General features: G+C 48.3%; 1 protein-coding gene across 2 annotated transcripts in view; it reads left to right on the top strand.

Moving 5' to 3' along the window:
* The first annotated feature begins 8,249 nt into the window (after positions 1-8,249).
* Positions 8,250-19,839, top strand: part of PRICKLE2 (prickle planar cell polarity protein 2) — a 103,038-nt gene continuing 91,448 nt past the window's right edge. The window contains exons 1-2 of one of the 2 annotated variants that reach the window (XM_088061926.1): positions 8,250-8,360; positions 8,612-8,697. In XM_088061926.1, the coding sequence (XP_087918052.1) occupies positions 8,319-8,360; positions 8,612-8,697 (128 nt within the window). In that variant the 5' untranslated portion in view covers positions 8,250-8,318. Of the gene's footprint in view, positions 8,361-8,415; positions 8,468-8,611; positions 8,698-19,839 lie in introns of those variants that run through there. The other variant, XM_088061927.1, reaches the window with a different exon arrangement.

The raw sequence follows: 19,839 nt of genomic DNA, 5'->3' as shown, positions 1-19,839 counted from the left end.
CAATAGCGAGATGAAGAATGCTAATAAGTTATTTTCAGCCTTCACAGAAGAGTCTGAGTTTCCACTTCAAAGTTGGTTTAATTTTTCAGCTATTTAATATTAGCAAATATAAGGCACAGATTTTGGGGAGGGGAGGAGGAGGGGAAATCGTATTTTTACCTAACCTAAGTGCCGTTTATACTGTTTCCTGGGGAGATTCCTTTTGTTTGTTCCAATTGGAAACAAAAAAAAAAACACCCAAACAAAAAAAACCTGTGAAATTTTCCATGAAATTTCTGCCTCTCAGAAAATTCTGCCTCTCTCTAGTTACACATATTGGTTCTGAAGTGTTTGGAGATGTGACCTGTTGACTGTAAGTACAAGAAGATCTGATATTAAGCAAGAGGAGGTAGAAATGCATTTCTCCTTTGTGCTGCTGATCCAGGTCTTTGAAGGCAGAATATGAAATGCAGAGGCTGAGGATCCATTTCCACCAGGAAAAACCTCAGTTCTGCTGGGAGCAGAATGGTTTCCACATTACATCTCACCGGCTTTGGCACATGCCTGGCTCTAATGATCAGTCTGAGCCGCCAGCAGCAAGATCAAGCTGCAGCTAATTAAACATGTGTTGGTAGTCAGTGTCTCCATTTCTGAAGAGACAGTGTGAGAAGAGCCAGAATCCTGGAGTAATCTCTGAATACAAAACCCTTTGTATGAGGGGCAGAGGGTGCAGGGGGAGGCAGGGCTCTGATATTCTCTCTTAAAATCATTACTTGGCTCCATTCATATGCTTATAATTTCTTCATCCTTCTTTAGTCTGCGACTACATTTCAGATGAGCAATTAAATTAATCAGGTCTTTCCTGCATTGTCCTTTTCTAATCCATCCTCGCTGGCTTGCTGACCTTCCTCTTTGAAGCTATTCACTGCTCGCTGCCTGCCTTCCCCAGCCCCACACAGAAAGGACATTGCCTGTGAAACGCTTTCATTGCTCCCGAAAGCAGGGAAGTGGGAATGGCTCGCTGCAAACTCACGGGCAAGAACAGACATGTCCAGGTTAGTTGATGTTACTGGTAAATACAAGCAGCAGTAAATACAAGTGGTGTCTCCAAGCCCCTCAGGTGGGAGCGAGGCCGCCTACAGCAGAGGATGCAAGCAGGTACCAGATGCTGCCAGAGGCTGGAGCTGTGGCCTCATGCATGGCTTGGACTTTCCAGATGAAGTTTCTCAGCTTGGTCCCAGGTTGGAGTAATCCATTGGAGAGGATCCACGTGTGTAGTGGTGGGAGCATGCAGCTCTGCACTTCCCACTGAGGCTGATGCTGTGCCAGAACTCAGAACAAGCAGGTACACACTGGTAGCAATTTTCCCTGCTTCAGAAAACGCAGCAGAGCTGAACTGGCAAACAACTGAGACCTAGAATAACAATCCACGAGCTCCTGAAAGGAGATGTAGAGCAGCAGTGGTCATGGAGGTTTGTTTCCTGGCAGCACAGGAGGAGCACGGTGAGTCTGAGCTTTGTGTGTGGGAGCAGTAGGCAATGGCCTTTCTTCTTACCTGTGCTGGGGCTCAGCTGCTGAAACACTTTGCTGTGTCCCTCCTTCACTGTTCTCCTCCCAGGGTATCCCTGAGCACACCATGTCTCCTCAAATCCACGTGTCTCAGGGGGACAGTCCACCCAGAGCAGTGATACCGGTGATCTAAGGAAACCCCAGAAGGCTCGGCTGACTCTCACTTGAGCTGCTGCTCCATTCAGGTAGGGCAAACAGAGAGGTGATACCCTTCAGATCCACTTTTTAGAGATCTTTCTAAATTCTGCTGACGGAATTGCATAAAGTGGGGTGTCCTCAAGACATTTCAACAGCTCTTGTCAACACCGACAGCTTCATCCTGCTCTGTGTGGAAAAATGCAGTGGGTGTGCCTTGTGCTGGTGCAGAGCTCACCTGGAATAACCCCTGAGAGCTGCCTGCCTGCCCTGGAGAGGTTGTTGCCCAAGATAACCTGAGTGTATCCTCCTCTTCAGCTTTCCTCCACATTGTGCAAGTGGTATGTGAAGCTTTCCAGGTACGACTGGCATTCAGATTTCACTAATGGCTTTTTGCCATCTGATCATTCCCAATGGCTTGGGCCTTTCAAGAACTCAAATGTATGGCAGCATTTAACTTGGGAGAATCAGCAGCTTTTGACAGTAGGTGTGCCCTGAGTTTGCCTTGGCTAAAGAATTGGTGGATCCAGCAGACAAAATTAGCGCCCATATAAAACCCGATAACATTGGTGTCCAGAAAAAAAAAACAATTTCTGGCAGCTCAGGGCCACAGACAAAGTTTTCAGATTTTTCCCTTTGACCAGCTACCTAATTTCACATGATCTGAGCTACCACCGCCTAGTTTTGCCAGGCATTTCTCTCCCCTATTTATAACCAGGTTTCAACCCTGTAAAATGATAAGTAAAATACTCTTTTCTCCCAATCAAAAAAGACAATAAAACAGCTTTAAAAACATGAGTAAAAGGACCTTTCCGCCTGCAGGGTGGCAAATGAATGATTAATGTGAGGGATCACAGGACATCTGTGACACTTCCAGGTGCTGTGGCAAGGGAAGGGCAGGATGGCTTCACTCCTGCCAGCTCACCTCCTGCCGTGCCCGCTGACACCTGCCTCTCTGCCAGTTACCCTAAGTTGGTTTGTTTTTCCTTATCTTCAAAAATTGTTCTGAAAAGTCAAAGTAGCATGGCAGAAGTGTTAATTTACAGCATAAAGCAAATAATTCTGCTGCACCAAAGAGAGCTCCAGGGAGTGAGGGGGGGATAGTAGAAAATTACTTGTTGCTATAGCACAAGGATGTTGTGTGCAAATTGGTAGAGTCCCACCTTATTGCTTTGTTTAGCTTCAAATTGAAAGGCATTAAGCAATCACCTGAACCGGGGCCATCTCCCACCCCCTTTGTCAGCGAGGCTGGGAGAGCTGTGCTGAGGGGTTCCTGAGACTGACAGCACTGGGAAAAGCTGAAGCACTTTCACCTCATTTCGGGGAGCAACAGCCTGAAGGATGAGGAGAGGGGTTGGAAGGAGCAGGAGGGAGGGAAGGGGGCCTGTGACACTCTGCCACGCTGGCATCAGATGCCAGGGTCCCTCCAGCACCTGAGCTATGCCCAGCCTGCCCAGTCTGGGAGGGGCAGGTCCCTTTTTGAGAGGGTAAGTTTTATGTATCCACTTGGCTCTGCATTTCATAGCAGGTGCTCCTCTCCACAGAGTGGGACTGGACTCCAAGTTTTTATTGGTGTGGACTCCAACTCCCAAATGTTATTTACAGGGAAACTGAAGACCGCCTTCAAAATTAACAATAGATGGCTATTAATCTTACTCAGTTACCTAGCAACTAACACAATAAAATCCTAAGGTTAAAAGGAGAAGGGTTATTTGGAGATACCTTGGGGAGCACATAATGGCCATTTGCATTCCTGGGTGGGAGGACACAAAAAAAATTCCTGGGATATTTACAAATGAGTGTATTGATGAAAGAAAAAAGGTGAAATTACTCAGTACCGTTTTAATCAAAATACCTCAGAACAGAGAAATCTAACAAAAAAAGTAGTAGTCAAATGGCTGCGATAAAGACCACTCAGAAAATTCATGGTGATCTACAGAAGGGTTTGTTAAGTTGCTAAGCCCACTTTGTTGCCATTTGTGACATTTGAAGTGTGTGTACTGCAAAGTAACCGTGTAATAAACGTTCAGAGTGAATCTGACCATTACATGCCTGATGGAATATGCCCCAGAAAATCCTACGCAGTGCAAAAAAAATTTAAAACCAAAGTAACATAGCATGATTCATCCCGGCCTGGGTTCCTGTTATGCACAGCACAGATTGAAATTCCATATCCCCACCTCAAACTGGGGTTTATGCACAGCCTTTTCTGCCTGCAGTAATTGCAAGTCTTGGAGCTGGAATGAGTGGAAATACTGAGAACTCCTAAAAGACCCTCATGGGGGCACATTTACCCAGGAAGAAGAAGGCTTGGTGGAGGAACGATGCAACAAATTAGATGCCTGGTCCCCAGCACACTCCTTCAGCAGCTGTGGCACTTAGAGGTATTTTTAAGCCCTGCTTTTGCTGTTTGAAAGGCTTCAGACAATAACTTCCTAATAACAGTCAGACATTTATTACCTTCAGGGTACTAGATGGAGACAGGATTCGTGTTGAGCTGTAATTCACCTGCACAGGCTGCTGGCAGGAGGAACCACGAGGGAACTGACTCGGTATGCAACAGCCAAATTCACCTTGACATCACAGAGGGGAAAAATGGATGTCCAGCATCAAAATGAGAGCTGCTTTCTGCCTTACTCCAGTGCTTTCTGCTGGTGCTACCCCTGCCCCAGTGCTGATGGCCAGGGCTGGACTGAAAGAGGCACAGGGGTGTCAGAGCTGATGGGGGGATGCTGAGAGCTTCCTGCATGTGACTGTTTTGGAGGTGATTTCCTGACATGAGGCATGGTGTGCAGGATAGAAGAGCCAGGGGCACTTTCCTGGAAAGACTAGCAAATTTTCCTGGCTTCACACACAAAACTGGTTTGTCTGCCAGCTAACTCCCATCCAGAATTGCTGGACCAGAGCTGGAGGCAGACTTTCCATGATCTTTGGTGGCACAAGTTGTCCCCATATTTCCCATCCCCTGGTTGCAGCTACTGCTGTGGACCTGCAGCTCCTCTTCCTAGGTAGTAAGGACTGCCAAAAGGGCTTGGACACAATCACTGCTGCCACTGCATGTGCTGGTGTCCCCCATGGGATGGAGATCACCAGGAGAAGAGACCTAATGACAGCTCTGCCCTGCATCCTGAGCTGCTCTTCTGCACAGATCTATCCCATGCCAGTCCCTGTTCCACCTACCTTGTGACCAAAAGCTAACACAGGAGCTGCATTTTACCTTTCCCTGAGCTCTTTGATTTTCATCATAATTATATCTGTAATATCAGGTACAAAAGGGAGCAGGAAGCAAAAAAGCATCCCTGTCATTTCCCCCTTCCTGGCCATCCACAACTTCAAAAGGGAAATGGGTACAACTCACAGTGCATGAATGGAGCAAATTGGGTTTTAAACTGGTTTAGTCATGAGAAGGGCTAGAAGGAGAGTCATCCCTAGGCAGGTTTGATTGAAACAGAAATGGGAGGGGAAGATGACGTATGGAACAATTTAAGTGACAGCAGAAACAATAATTTGTCAGACGAACTGTCTAGCATGTATTATACATGTGTGTCTGTTTCTGAGCCTATTTGACAGCAGTATTTGACACCCCCCACCTCCAAGCTGAGTCTGCCTCCACTCAAGAGGAAGATCTCCATGTCTATAAAAATAATAATGCAAAATCCCCTTTTGAAAGTAGCTCTTGTGGCAGCACAGGTAGGGCTGGAGCTGTGTTGCTGTCCCCTGCCCACCCAGCCATGCCAGGATGGTGCATCATCCCCTTTGCACATGGTGAGAACAAGGGAGTAGGAGTTTATTTCCTGAGAGATCTTTTACTCTTGGCAGCTTTTCTGGGGGAGGAAAGAGAAGAGGAGCAATCAGGCCAATGAGATAATGTATCCCCTCCCTTTCCCAAATGCATCCCAGAGATGATGTTCTGGCCTGGCTCTTTCCTTATGGAGATGGAGCATCTGAGCATCCCTAAAAGTGGATGGAGTCCTCCAGAATAGCCCATCATTTACCCTGGATGTCTCAGACCAGAGAGAAATTGCTGTTCCCATGAGATATTTAGGTGAGCAGGAGTCCCTAAGGACCTGACTTCACTGGGGTCTGTGCTACCTGAACATTTTTCTGGCTCTGCATGGACCAGATTTCCCCAGATCCCTCTGCAGGCACAGCCGAGCAGAAGCAGTGAGAACCACTCACCCCTCTTATCTGCATCTTCTGCACTCCCAGGCTGAGCCTTCACCTTCCCTCTTCTGAACATGCCGATGCAAGCCTTGATGCTCAGAGCCTCCCCTGCCTTTTGCTTGTGTCACCCCTGTGCCTGCAGTATCTGCTGGAGGATACAAGCATGCAGGGTGACAGGGAAGTTTGGTGGATAGCTTGGAATGGAGGGAAGGGATGAGGCAGCCTTGTTCTAGGTAGCAATTTAGGACCTGCATCTTCATCAGAAGACTGGAGCTGTGATTCAGTACAGCCACACCTCCAAGGAATTTATTCTCCAACTTTGACTTACATTTGCTGTTTTAAACTCACAGCATATGTCCTCACCAGCCCTGCTATTGAGGGCACACAGCATCTCTTGCAACAGCAGAGCAATTAAAGAGGATTTGCAGGTCACCTTTAAAGCATTTCCCATAGCACGTTGAATCTTGTTATAAGTCCTGTATCCAATACTGCTTTTATTTCAGCAATTTTAATTGGAGTTTTAAATATTCTGAATCTTATGCAAGACACCCAAAGTGCTGGAGATTTTCAGGCCCTCTCTTGCATGACACCCATTCCCTGAAATCACATTTTCCTGTACAGATAACAGTAACTCAGCACCCTGATGATGTATTCGACATTGGATACAGGCTGTAGGTAGAGATATTTCAATGAGGTCAAACCCCAGTCTGCAACCAGTTGTCCATTGTGTGATGAAATGTATACTTGGAGAGATCGCCTCTTCCCTTGAGAGTTTATAACATATTCATGCACCACTGTATGAGTTGGAAACTGGGAGAGAAACCAAGAAGGAAAATGATGAGGAAATTTAGCAGAAGGGAGCAATAGAGGGAAGCTTGGAGAGTTTTGGAAAGGTAAAAATAGCAACCACAGAAAAACAGAGCAGGGAGTATCCAATATTTTCCCAGTGCCATGAAGAAAGACTGTGAAAAAGAAAATTTTCTCCATGATAAAATTCTCTATGTGGAGTTTGTTGGGTTTTTTTTTTTCCTTAGGTTAGATTTGCTTTATTTGGATTTGGTTATTTTAAGGAAGCACAGTATTTATGGCAGGAAAGAGTGCAAATCTCCCCAAAACTTTTTGCCAGAGACTCTTCAAACGACCACCTCAGTAACACAGCTCCCAGCCTCATTTCAGCCTCCCAGGGAGGAAAATACAAGAGAATTGACAAAAATGAGAACTGATTAAATGAAAAAGAAAAAAAAAAAGATATTATCAAAGGGTTGCCATTTTAACCAGCTGTGAGGGCAGCAAGGCAAGGGAACAAAGAGGCAGGGAAGGAGGGGAAGGAGCTGACAGGATCTGCAAACAACCACAACCCTGGGTGAAGCTGTGAAATGCTAATGGCGAAGCTGCTCCAGCCCCACTGGGGAAGAGTTTCCGAGGAGCTCTGTGCTCTGTGAAGCGTTTGCTGCTCCTCCTCTCCCCACGGTTCATTTTGCTCTGCCTTGCGCCAGATGTGCTGCTTGTTTGCAAACCCCAGGGGCACGGGGAGGTTGTTGTTGGTGGGGATTGCTGTTAGTGCACCGTGTGTATGACTAGACTGGGCTGATGCATTGGCAGCCCCATGGCTCCCTGCCCCACGGATCCCAGCTCACAGTCCCATGGATCCCAGGATCCCAGCTCACAGTCCCACGGATCCCAGGATCACAGCTCACAGTCCCATGGATCCCAGGATCCCAGCTCACAGCCCCACGGATCCCAGGATCCCAGCTCACAGCCCCACAGATCCCAGGATCCCAGCTCACAGCCCCACGGATCCCAGCTCACAGCCCCACGGATCCCAGGATCACAGCTCCCTGCCCCACAAGTAGCTCTGGGAGGACCGTGAGCTGCGGGGCTGTAACAGGTGCTTTGTGTCCCGGTCCAGCATCTCAGGCAGCAAATATATTTCCTGTGACAGTGCTTTTCCTGCACCCTGCTCGTGTCTGTGGGCTAAATCTGTTCTCCTTAGGGAGGGTATCAGACGCCCGGCAGGAACCCTGGACGATCTCTCCCTGCCTGGGCCGGTAAAATCGCCCTGCACAGCGCAGGTGACCTCAGCGTGCGCCCTTCAGCCCCCTGAGCCCTTCGGGAGGTCAGCTCCCTCAGCAGCAGCCGAGCTCTGGAGCGGAACGAGGACATTTGCGCTGCCCACTCCAGACCCGGCCGAGCGCAGCCAGCGCCGGGCAGGGCTCGGGGAGCTCCGAAGGGAGCGATGGCAGCGGGGTCGGGCCGGGCCGGGCCGGGCCCGGGGAGCACACCGAACTCCGAAGGGCGCGGAGGCAGCGGGGCGGGGGCCGGTCCGTGCCGGGGCGGTGCCTGGCGGGCCGAGGGGCGGGAGCGCGGCTGAGGGGCGGGCGCCGGGGGGGCGGGCGGGCCCCGGGCGGGGCGGCCGCTGCTGCCGCGCACTCGGGCTGGGCTGCGCCGGGCTCCGCGCCGGGAGCGCTGCCATGTTCGGCCGCGGCTCCCGCAAGCGGCTCTCCAGCCGCTCGGTGAGTGCCGGGGGTCTCTCGCCCCTCGCCCCGCTCCAACCTGTGGCTCTGTCCCGCCGCCCGCTCCGGCTGCGCCCGGCGGGTCCCCCATGTGCCGCTTGCTTGCGGTGCGTCCCCGCTCCAGCCCTTCCCCTGCCTTCTCCCAGCCGTGCGGGTGCCTTTCCCCCGGGCGTTCCCCTTTCCTTATCCCCGGGTGCCTGTTCCCGTCCCCCTCGTCCCGCAGCCGGCGCTGACTCTGCTGTTCCTTGCAGCTGACGGCGTCGGGGGAGCCGGAGCGGGGCCAGCCCTGCAACACCTGCGGGGACCAGTGCCCCGGCTTCGCCCTGCACAAGTGGAGGTAAGGCCCGGCGAGACCCCCGCTTACCCCCGGCCCATCTCCCCGTCCCCCAGGCTGGATCCCATCGCGGCTCTCCTTCGCAGGGTTTTGTGGCGCCCTCCCGGTTCCGTGCGCACCCGGGGTGCAGGTGTGGCTGGTTTGGGAGTGCTTGTGTCGGTCTCGGGAGCGTTGCCCACCCACGGTGGGGGGTTCTGGGGACACGGGTGGGACAGCCCCACACAGCTGTGCCCGTGGCCGGTGCGGGGCGCAGCAGGATCCAGTGCGGGACTGGGGTAACTGGTTTGGTAATTACCAACTCGCAGCTTCCCCACTGCGGTCAGGAGCTCGTCCTGCTGCTCCGGGTTGTGCTGGGGGCTGAAGCCGCCCTCACCTGTCAGGGACAGCCTGGGTGGGAAGGGAAAAATGAGGCTGAAGGGGTTCTGGCGGTCTGCACCAAACCGCTGCGTGAAACTCCTGCCTCCCCTGTGACTGGATTTATCCCCTGTCGGTGATGCCAGGCAAAGATTTAGCTGTTGAAATGGATGGGGTTGTGTAGGAATGAACAAGTATTTTTGGCTGTTTCTGGTGTGTCTCTTTACAAACCTCTCGGTGCCTGCTAAGCACAGCGAGCCCTGGCCTTCTCCTGGGTCAGCCCCTTCTCCCCTCCCCATGTTCTGCTGCCTAGAAATGAGTTCCTGCTGATGGGCGATCTGGGACTTGGTGATATTAAATCTGGGCTGTGGGTTCTGGGAGCTCTACACAGTCTTAGTAGGCCAGGGAGGCCTTGGCCACCTTTTAACCTTATTTTTCAGGGTGCACCCTTTTCTCCAGCATCTGCTGTGCTTGGCGTTCCTCCCAGCCTCTGCCCTACTTCTCAGAGCTGCGTCTCACCAGATTAAAGCTGGGATTCAGAGCAAGAAGGGGGATTGATATATTCCTGTTGAGTTGTATCTTAACATTTAGCCTTGCAAATCATTTTTCCCTTTGGCATTTACCCCAGGGTGTGGTGGGACGGGTTCCATAGGCTGAGGTCTGTCCTGAGGATGCACAGCAGCAGGTGGGGCTCCGTGGTGCTCCGGCTCTCCCGGGTTTCCTCAGCTCTCCCGGATTTCCTCAGCTCTCCCGGATTTCCTCGTGTCACTGCAGAGCCACTTTGTAATACTTAAAAAAGTGTCAAGGAGAACTTTTGAATGCAGGACAAGAAGAAAAGCCGTGGTCACCAACAGTGTTTCTCCCCTGCTCCAAGGACTTGTGAGGTGCTGTGCTTCATGTTTCGCTGTGTCAGAGGGTACAACTGTACAGTAGCTTTTGAAGAATTAACTGAATTTTGATAGCATGCCACCAGAGGCCAAATAGTCCAGCAGAAGGGGCACAGAGCTACTTGGGGAGTGTCAGATGAGAGGGATGTTGCAGCTCTTATCAGATTGTGCCCTCTGCATTGGCACACTGTGCCTCTAGGCCAGATCCTGCCAAACCCCATGCACAGGAGCCTCCAGCCTGCCAGGACTACCCATAACCATCTCCTTTGCTGAGGAACGCCAGACATGGGAGGGGATTTTTGCTAAAATTGTGTGGATTTTTCCAGCATCTAGCATTCATCTCTCAGGAAAGAAGTGGTTATGTCCTCCGGGGCAGGAGAAGGATGGGGACCCTTCAGGTATGGGTGGGGTCAGCCCCCAGAGGCATCACAGCCTGTGTGCTCCAGGCTTCCATCCAACTGAGCAGGTTAGACCTCACACCAAGCTTGCTTACACTAGGACTGGATGAGCTGAGCCCTCCTGCAGACATTCCCATTTGATGTCTTGATGTAAGAGTAATTATGCAATTAAACCAAATAAAGGCAGCCTGTTTGCCAGAACACAATAGAGAGGAAATGCATTCATTTTTTACTAGCCAGTGGTCTATTAATTCTAGGACAAATTATTCACAGTAGTTTGTAGGTTGAAAACGTGCTGAGGAGCCCTCTGTGCACGAGGTGATGCAGCCGCTGAGTGTTGGGGCTGCTCACCTGAACGTGCAGAATGAGATTGAAAGAAAACAAGGGTTTGTAAGGAGATCCTCAAATTAGGGGTATAAATCCAGATCAATTAACCAGTAGAGATTTGTAAGGCTTTTTATAATCCTTTGACAGCAGAGTTTTGCTGATGAATGTAAATGGGAGGTTTTTGCTTCAGAAATGCAGAGTGGTGATAACACTTTAGGGAGACAGAATTTATAAACTTGCAGATACCAAAACCATTGCTGAGACGGGCGTTGTCTATACCTAATTATGCTGGACTGTGTATTTCCTACTTACCTGTGATTTTAGGTGTGATCTGGGCAGGCACTCCCTCAAGCAGGCAGATTGCTTTGTTAGACTATGAAGATTCCTGTGCCTTAAAAGCTACTTTTTTCAGAGATGGCTCTGAGGGTTTGTTGAATTTATCATTCCTGGAAGCACAGGCATGCTTCCTGAGACAGGGAGAGCTCTTGAAAATAAATTATATTCTGCAGAACTGCTTTCAGAATAAGCCTGGTCTCTGTACTGCAGGCGATGTGCAAAAAGATGAAAGGGGATTGTTAAATAATTAAATAACGTCCCTGGTTTTTGAAGTTTGTTTTTGAATCTTCGTAATTTTGCTCTGAAATTATAATCCCACATTCAAGGTAGTGGGTGAATTATCTTGTAGCAGAGTTGATATATTTCATGCTAATCTGGTGGAAGCAAGGAATTGAAAATGCCTCAGATAAACTAGAGCTCAACTAGAGCCTACATCTTACTCCCTCAAAGCTCTCTTCTGCACGCCCCAGATCTCTGCCTCTTGTTGTAAGGCAGAAATTCAGTTTTTAGTTTTAAATCATTTACCCCCAAAGTGGAAAAAGTAAGTGGTTTGTCTGAGAAGGCTGAAGATTGAATTCCACCCTCCTTGGGCACAAAGTCCATGAAGACACAGCTATCAAACTATAACCAGTAAAACCCTGAATTTCTCATGGCCTGAGCAGAAAAAACAACTCCTTCCTCTCCCCTCATCACTTTCTGCTGTGGTGGATTGTCAGCAAAGTGCAAAAAGACTGAGTTCATCTGTGTGGGCTCCAGTCTGGAAGATGGAAATGGCAAGTACATAACCAAATCCTCATTAATAAAGGTGGCTTTGTGTGGAAAAAGGGAAATCAAATTCAATAAAAATTGAACTCCTTAGGAGCCCAGTTGCTGTTTCCTAATCAGATCTGCATTACATTAAACTGTGTGCCATTCAGCTTGTTAACAAGCTTTGGCATTAAATTAAGCTGTCACTGGAGTTTGGTGAATGAATAGCCATTAGGAGTGTCTTTTGCATAATGTCTTGCAGAGAAAAGCCTTCGAGGGAGGTGGTCCGGGAGCAGGGAAGGGAATTTATAACCTAGCCGTGGTGCAATTAGTGTGAATATGCAAACCTTAAAGGTAACAAATGGTTGGCTTTTGCTGCTGCTAAGCTTACTGTGAGGAACTAATTTCAGATTTACTCTGGGTGAAGTAAAATTACAGCCTTAGTGCAGCAGTTAAAATAGCGTATCCTTCGCATTGGAGATTGGCATGTGTTTAGGACACGGAGCCATGGTTTGTTTGCTCCTGGAGAAAGCCTTGCAAAACACTCTTGCAGTTCAACAAACCTTACTGTTCCCTGCACTCTGCCTTCTCCAAACCCACCAGCTAAAAACATAGATGCAGGACGCCCAGGTCTCAGGATGGTATTTGAGCTTTGGTGTGAGGAAGGCGGGATGTACCACCTGGTTTGCAAAGCCTGCAGAGGCAGTGGCATACGGCTGGTTTCTGAGGGAAGGAATTTGGATGCTGTGACAGAGAAGACAGTTTTAAAAATAGAGTCTGAAAACCTTCGGAGAAGTCTTTGTTGCCATAGTTATTCTTCTAGTTTGCAGAAGCATTTGAAAAGCGGTAATAAACATGACATAAAGACAAAGGCTGGTTTGCCAGGGTTTTAGTTTCAGTGTGAGATTATGTTTTACATCTTTTCTTGAAGCATCTTTTTCCTTGCATACGTCATGCAGTCTTTGTCCCCTGGAATCACTTTTTGCCAGGGAAGACATCTGCTTCTTCTCACACATTGCTGTCACACATCGTGCTCTTAATGTCAGTGGTGTGTGTTTGTACAGCACACGGTGCCTGGCCCTTGCCTTCCAGGGCAAATTTATGTGACCTGATGTAGCAGCATTCAGTAATGTTCCATATTAACAAATTTTGCTGCATACAGTTGTTTCGAGCATTTATTTATTTCCACAACTCAGCATCTTGCTGTAATCTACTGCAGTCAGTCCTGCTGAAGTCTGATCTCATCTGGCCTTGTTGGATCAGGGAGCATCTGCAAAGACAAACTTTTCATCTTCTCAGGAGAGATCTGCCTGGAGATCCCAGGTGATCAGCCCAAAGGGTTATGATTGATCACTGGATCACAAAAACCTATGGTCAAGGAAAAGAGATGCGTGTCATGGGACAGTGACCCAAAATGAGGTGGTGGACCAGAAGCCCTGTGGTGTTTGATGTTGTTGGGCGATAGTGCACAAGTCACTTTACAATTCCTTTCTCTGCCTTGTTGACTGTAGGCAGGGAGCTGCTCGTGGTAGTGGATGTTTGTTTTGTTTGTGTGTTTGTTCAGTGCCCAGTGCTCTGGTGATTGCTGTGCATGAGCAACGAGAAATTCTGTGTTTGCAGCCTTTGTCTGCATTCCCACTGCTCTGATCCTGCCCATGGGAGGTACACCCCAGCAGGCTCCTGTATATATCCCTGAGTGCTTTGGGTCTCCAGTTTGATGCCTAGTTCCTCATCCAGAGAGCAGAAACAATAATATTTGTAACACAGCACATGAACAAATAACACCAAATTCTGAAGCATTTGTTTCTACTTCCCAAAAAAAAAAAAAAAGGACAGATTATTGCTTCCATATGTTTTCAGCATTTTTCATAGGTTATGTCTCTTGCATACACACACTCCCAGCTTTTCCTTGGCATGAATAACAGGCTTTGTGCCTCTCTTCTTTAGGATTCAGATATTCCGCACTTCCTTGTATGTTTATTTGAAAGGATTTGGAGATGTGAGAATAGCAATGCCTTATCTTGAATAGACTGGTGTTCTTATCACTGCCAGGGTGAATTGTGCTGGCCTGGAAGGCTTTAGAAAATTCATTATTTTGCAGTTGGGAGCCTGCTGAAATGGGCAAAATTAAGCCAGTGCAGGTCTAGCCCAGTGCAGATCACAGTGCTCCTGAGGTGAGTCCCTAAGGGACTGCAGAAGGCTTAGGGTGCTGCTATTCCTAGGGGACCCATGCCTGTCCCTAGGGGTGGGCAGAAGTCACCTGCTTCCCAAAGATACTGTCACCCTGGCAAAGGGGATGCAGAAAAAAAAAATTTGAAGGTTGGTTTTGTTTGCTGATTTTAAAGCCTTTCAAAAGCAGTTGGTATAATGAGCTTGTTTTTAATTTATTTTTGTGTGCTGATTTGGCCACAGGTTCAGAAAGTAGAAGCCATTCCCTGCCAGGCTCTTCAGTGGCAGTCAGTGCCCTTCAGCCCCTGTGCCCAGGGTGGTTTGGTGTGGGTGTGCACTGGAGCTCAGCTCAGGGGGTGCTGCAGTGTGCACTTGGCTTGGCATCAATGACTTCAGCTGTCCTATTTTCTTACACCTGTGAGATTAACCGCTTCTGTAAGTGTTTGGAAAATCAGGTCTTTTCACCCCCATGGTAGTAGGGAGAGCAGGGATAATGAGTGATGGCTTGTGCTGCTCCCACTGCTCAACAGCACCTCTACCAAGGGGCAGCTGTGCCGTTGGGATAGGGGTTTGAGTGGATTGTGGTGTAGATATCAGCCATGTCCTGCCCTGGGACAATTTTTTCCTAAATGTTGAGTGCACAGTTGCATTTAAGGAACTCTCAACCATTTTCTTCTGACTTGTGGGTTCCATTTCTTTGTGCCCTGCTGCTGAAACAGCACTTGAAACAGCACTTAAAACAGCCAAGACTGATAAGGTATCCTGTTTGTGTTGGCTGGGAGACACAGTATCCACATTACCAGAGCATTACAGTGTCAGAGGCAGTGTTGTCCCTGGCAAAAAGCCTAAAATAAATTCTTTAATTTTTTGTATGCGATGTACAAAAGAGCAGGTGAGGTATGTACTTGTTTCCGGGCAAGCCCAGGGAGCCTGTTTGAAGTCCTTTACAAGCCACTCAGGATTGTATTGCAGGAACTCAAAGGAGTTCGGACACTTGTTGATTGAATTTCAGCTGAGCACAGAGCCCTGTTCTGCAGCTGCTTAAACTGGAGCTGCTCTGCCCAGCTCCACTGCCACTGAGCTGCCAGCAAAAGCCAGAAAAGCAGAATTTCTCCTAGGGAATGGGCAGTGTGGGTAGATTTTCTGTCTGTTTTGAAGTGGCCTTGTGCAATTCTATTTTTAAGAATGGTGTGAAAAAACACTTACAAGCTGTTGGGGGATTTGGGCTGATTTTGTGGGGTTTATTCTGATTCTGGTGAGATTGCGAATTACACTGATGATGGATAGCTGTCTACAGAGCAGACACAGTGAATTCTGAGTTTGTGTGATACTTCTAAACAAATAATTTTAAAATTTGATTTTTTTTTTCTTTGCACTATTTTTTTTTTTTTTTTAATGACTACAACTTCTTCTTGGTATGCAAAGAATGTTACCTGCCTGGTATGACCGAGTGGGGTTTGCCATCCTGAAGGCAGAATTTGGCTAGTGAGTACTTTTCCTGGTGCCTCAGCCATGGGGCTGCGCTGCCAGACACTGGCAAAGCACAGTTCCCTCATGGAGCCTTTCGAGATGGACTTGCCAGAGAGAGACCCACAAAACTTGGAAGCAGGATGGATTGGCTTGCACTGGGATCTCCTAGAAGCAGAGAGCTGTTGGTGCTGGAGGCTGTGGTCATGGGTTTGAGAGCTGTGTAGTGATTTAGTGGGACATGGTGAACTGATTTAACAGCTCAGTGCTGCTGGATGTGGAAGGTCCTGAGCTCCCTGTGCATCCACCCAAGCCTGGGGAAACGGGTTAAACCACTTGGTGAAGCCTCTGCTGAGCTGATGAGAGGGAGGAGGTGGAAGACGAAGGGCTGCCCTGGTCCTATGACATGCAAAGCTGAACTGTCATCCCTGCTGTCGGCATCCTCATCCCCTTGATGAGTTTTCCTGCCCTGGCGGTGCTCCTGGCCGGCTGCACAGGGAGAGCGCAGATCCGTGTTCCCCATGGGACGTGTCCCCCCACGCCGTGCATGTGTTGGGCAGGCAGGCAAACTCCTGCTGCTTTAATAGAGGGTTTGCAGCAGGCCTTTGTCACCAGCATGGTGTGGCATGAAAAAAGAAGCTGCCAGCCAGTGCTTTGGTGGGATAAAGGCTGGGAGCTGGGATCCCTGCTGGAGGGGCCAGGCACAGCGATTTGGCTGAAGCCCACTGAGCGCTGCCCTCCTCTTTGTTGCTCTCGGCTGTAGAGAGTCTGTTCAGTGTTTTCAAGAGTTTTTCTTTGTTTTGTGCTTTTTCTGTTTGCCTTTAAAAAGTCAATCTGCAGTCTTTTAGACTTTTTCGAAGACATTTTCCCTCCCCTCACCTTCCCCCCCACAGTAATCCATCCTTATTGCACCAGTGAGTCACTCTTCAAATAACGAATTGCGTTTTCATTGTCTGGCTTGTAAGTCTATCACCGAGTTTAAGGATGGCCGATAGTATCAGCTGAGACCTTTGGCAGCTGGCTTTGCAATTTGTGATGCTCATTTGGGTATTTGCTTTTTTCTCCAATGAATAATCTTCCAGACATGGTGGTGGAAAGCCGGACTCTTCCTGCCCTCATAACATCTCTGTGGTCACTATCTAATGTTGGAGGAATTTGTAGCATTAGCAGAATTTTCTGATGTGAGGAAAACTAGTTTCAGGATAAACCTCATGAGCATGGCTGTAAAGAACGTTTTCCTCACGCTTGCAGACCCCAGACATGCATCAGTGCAGCCCCAATGGCCAGAACCTTTCTCAGTTCCCCAGTGCTTGGGCCAAGAGGTATGCAGAAAACTCAGGGTGCTCCTCTCTGCTGCTGGAGAGGCTGCTTCTTTGCATGTGTGGCTCTGCTCTTCACTGGGTGCTGATACCAGAGCTTATCACTTGGAGAGCTCAGTGTGACAATTACTATTCTCACTGTGGAGGGAGACACTTTGTACTCAGCCATTGCAGCAAATACTTCATCCCCTATCCATTGCCCTTGTGTGGATGCTGCCGCTGCGGTGATAAAAAACATAATGGCTGCTCTTGCTGATAAGGGGAGTGTATAAGTATAATTATTGAAATCTCTATGCAGGGCTCTGTGGATGGATGGATGGTTGGAGAGTCCCTCTCCCTGAGAGGGGTTTCTGTTGCTCTGGAGCCTGTTGGGGAGAGCACGAGCCTGCAGCTCCTGGCAGCTGAAGTGGGAGCTGCTCGGACACAGCTGTGAGCAATTAGTAAAGGATGTCTTTTCCCCTCCCTCCACTTTCTTTCCTCCTCTTCTCTTTGAAATCTAGTCACAGGCTTGAGGGAGTCCAGAGGAGTCCAGAGGAAAGCTCAAGCAGTTCAGGTTTGAGATGCTCCTGGACCAGCTCGAAGGCGGCCACTGCTCAGTGTGTTCGCATTCCAGGGGCAGGGTGAAGGTCTAAGGATCCAACCCAACCTTGCAGGAAGAATACTGCAGCCAAGGAGCCAGATATTATTTAGATCAAGCCAACAAAAAAATATTTCCATGGCAGCAGTAACCATAGGAAACCTCCTCAGCATGTCTTGGGTGGTTCCTGTTTCCCTGCCTTCATCTGTTTGCTTTGCAAGCGGAGCAGTGGTTGCAAGTGCCCCTGGTGTCACCAGGAGTGGCCCGTGAGCCCTGCTGTCCCCAGGGGCTTGGCAGCCACACTAGGGGTTGTGTCACTGCTCCTTGTTTTCTCTTTTGCTCTAGTTGGTGAAAAGATGCTTTGAGAGGCTTCTTTAGATGCCATAAAGTCTCAAAGACACCTCTTTACCTGGTGTCAGCTCACAAATGTGCATTTGATCCTTAAATACCCAAGGCATAAAAGTGAATTGTCTCCCCGGGTCCAATTCTTCTTCTTTTCTATAGCGTCTTAGAAAGATGCTTTTATATTCCCTCTGGCTCAGCTAGTGATGCTTGGCCTTCAACCAAGACAGGGAATCTAGGACAAGAATCCCTGAGAAGAGCAAGACGAGAAGTTATAAAAAAACACAGCGTTTTGTTGGCAGAAAAAAAATGCTGGTGAAAGATTTTGTTTAAAAAAATAATCTGGAATATTTTTGATCAGCTTCATGTGGACACATTTTCAGGAGGGTGTATGAGGAGGCTTGTTTCCCTGGGTGCCTCCTCTAGGAAATCCAAGCTGTGAAGTGAATACAAATGCTGGAAATTGAGAGATTTTGCAGTGAGTCACTGGAAGGGATGAGGAGCCAGTTGTTCTGGTGTGACTGTGCTGATGGACAGCCCGCTCTTTATTGGGGACAAGGTGGCTGTGTGGAAGCACCTGGGGGCCTGGGCATCTCAAGCCAGCACTCAAGGGTGATTGGACCCCCCCTGCCACCCTCCTAGGGCAGTGTGGAGGTGTCCTCACGGAACTCTGCAGAGCAGATGGGCCCTGCTTGCAGAGCTGAGGTATTGCACAGAAACAGGTTAAAAAAAGATGTCTCCTGTGGGAGCGTGACACAGAGAGGGAGGAAATATACTGTGGTGCCAGTGATGGGGATTTTGGTGCTTGTGTAGCAGACAGTGCTGCTCCAACCTCTCCAGGCTGTTGGGTGCTTGTGGCAGCAGGCTTTGCTCTGTGGAGAGGGACCTGGCTGCTCTCTGACCCATCTGCCTTGGGCAGAGGTGGAGCCCTGAGCAGGGATGCTGCTGGGCTCAGTGTCCCCATTCTCTCCCTGACTCTTAGCAGATGATTTAATCCCTGTTTTTGCAAAACCCCAACTGTATCAAAGTCAGACTTTTGCTTGAAATTACACATTTGAAGAAGTAGCAGTAGGATGGGGACAATGCTGATTCCCCTTTCTCTTCTCACCTGTCAAACAATGGGAGCACTCCTCACAGTGCTGTGGCTGGGCCATAATACCCATGTTTGGTGCTATAAAGGCCACATGTCTAAAGTGCAGCCCCTTTAAATGTCAGTTGTGAGAAGAACTGGGATGTGAGAAGACAATAAAAGTTAATATTCTAAAGTCAGGTTTGTGCAGCATAGCTTGGATTTTTAATATCAAGTGCATAATTTATTACAAGGTGTAGCAGTTTGAAATACATATATTTGAATATGTTTTAATATTATCTTTCCTTCCAGTAGCAGGAACAATGCTGCTTTACAATAGAAAAATGATTTCACAGTGCCACGTGACAGTTTCAGCTTGTACCTCTAATAGATGTGCAATTTGCTGAAGGGTGAAGGCTATCTGATAAATGCCTGAATAATAAAGCTATATTGTTTGTTCTGATCTCCCTTTGTCATTTTCAAGTGTATAAATAAAACATTTTCACATTGGACCCTGTGTAGTTCCAGCTCCGATTTATTTACTTTCTGCAGATGTAACTTGGAAGGGACATGAATCTTTCAGTCTGACAGGAGAAATCTGGTGGCATCATTATTGCATGTTGCGCTCAAAACTATCAAATGTAATGTTAATAAATATTTTCCTAAGAAAAGTTTTAAGTATTTAGAGAATATTTTTAAACAAAGAAGCATTTTTCTCATGTACAGCAGAGGGCACTCGGCATCGCTGCTGTGCTACTCAGCTGCTGCTCCAGCTGCCCAAAGGGGAAAAAAAAATCCCTGTGCTTAAATTATAGTTTGCAGAAATGAAATACTCTGTGTGTGTGTTTGCTTATATAGGGGTGTGAGAGTGTATATAAAAAGACACAGGGTGGCGTGTATATAAAAATAATCCCAGCACATAATGTAAAACTTAAATATTCGTAGTGATTGCTGAAGTTAGGTGAAGCACATGTTGTGTTGATTAATGCTCTGCCTGCTGTTATGCTGAGCTTCATAGGGGACTGAAGTGTGCTGAGAGGAGAAAATGAAGAGGCCCTGGCTAGTGAAGGGTTGCAGTCTTCATCTTTGTGAAGGCACGGAGTCTGATGACAGCCTAGGATGCTGGGAACTACCTGAGCAGAGGAAAGACCTT

This window comes from Pseudopodoces humilis, chromosome 13 (genome assembly GCF_049639895.1).
Source record: "Pseudopodoces humilis isolate 2021_Gansu_Grassland_sample_001 chromosome 13, ASM4963989v1, whole genome shotgun sequence".
In the NCBI taxonomy this organism is placed as follows: Eukaryota; Metazoa; Chordata; class Aves; order Passeriformes; family Paridae; genus Pseudopodoces; species Pseudopodoces humilis.
Note: the sequence above shows the minus strand (reverse complement) of the source record. Positions and strands in the feature narration are given on the sequence as shown.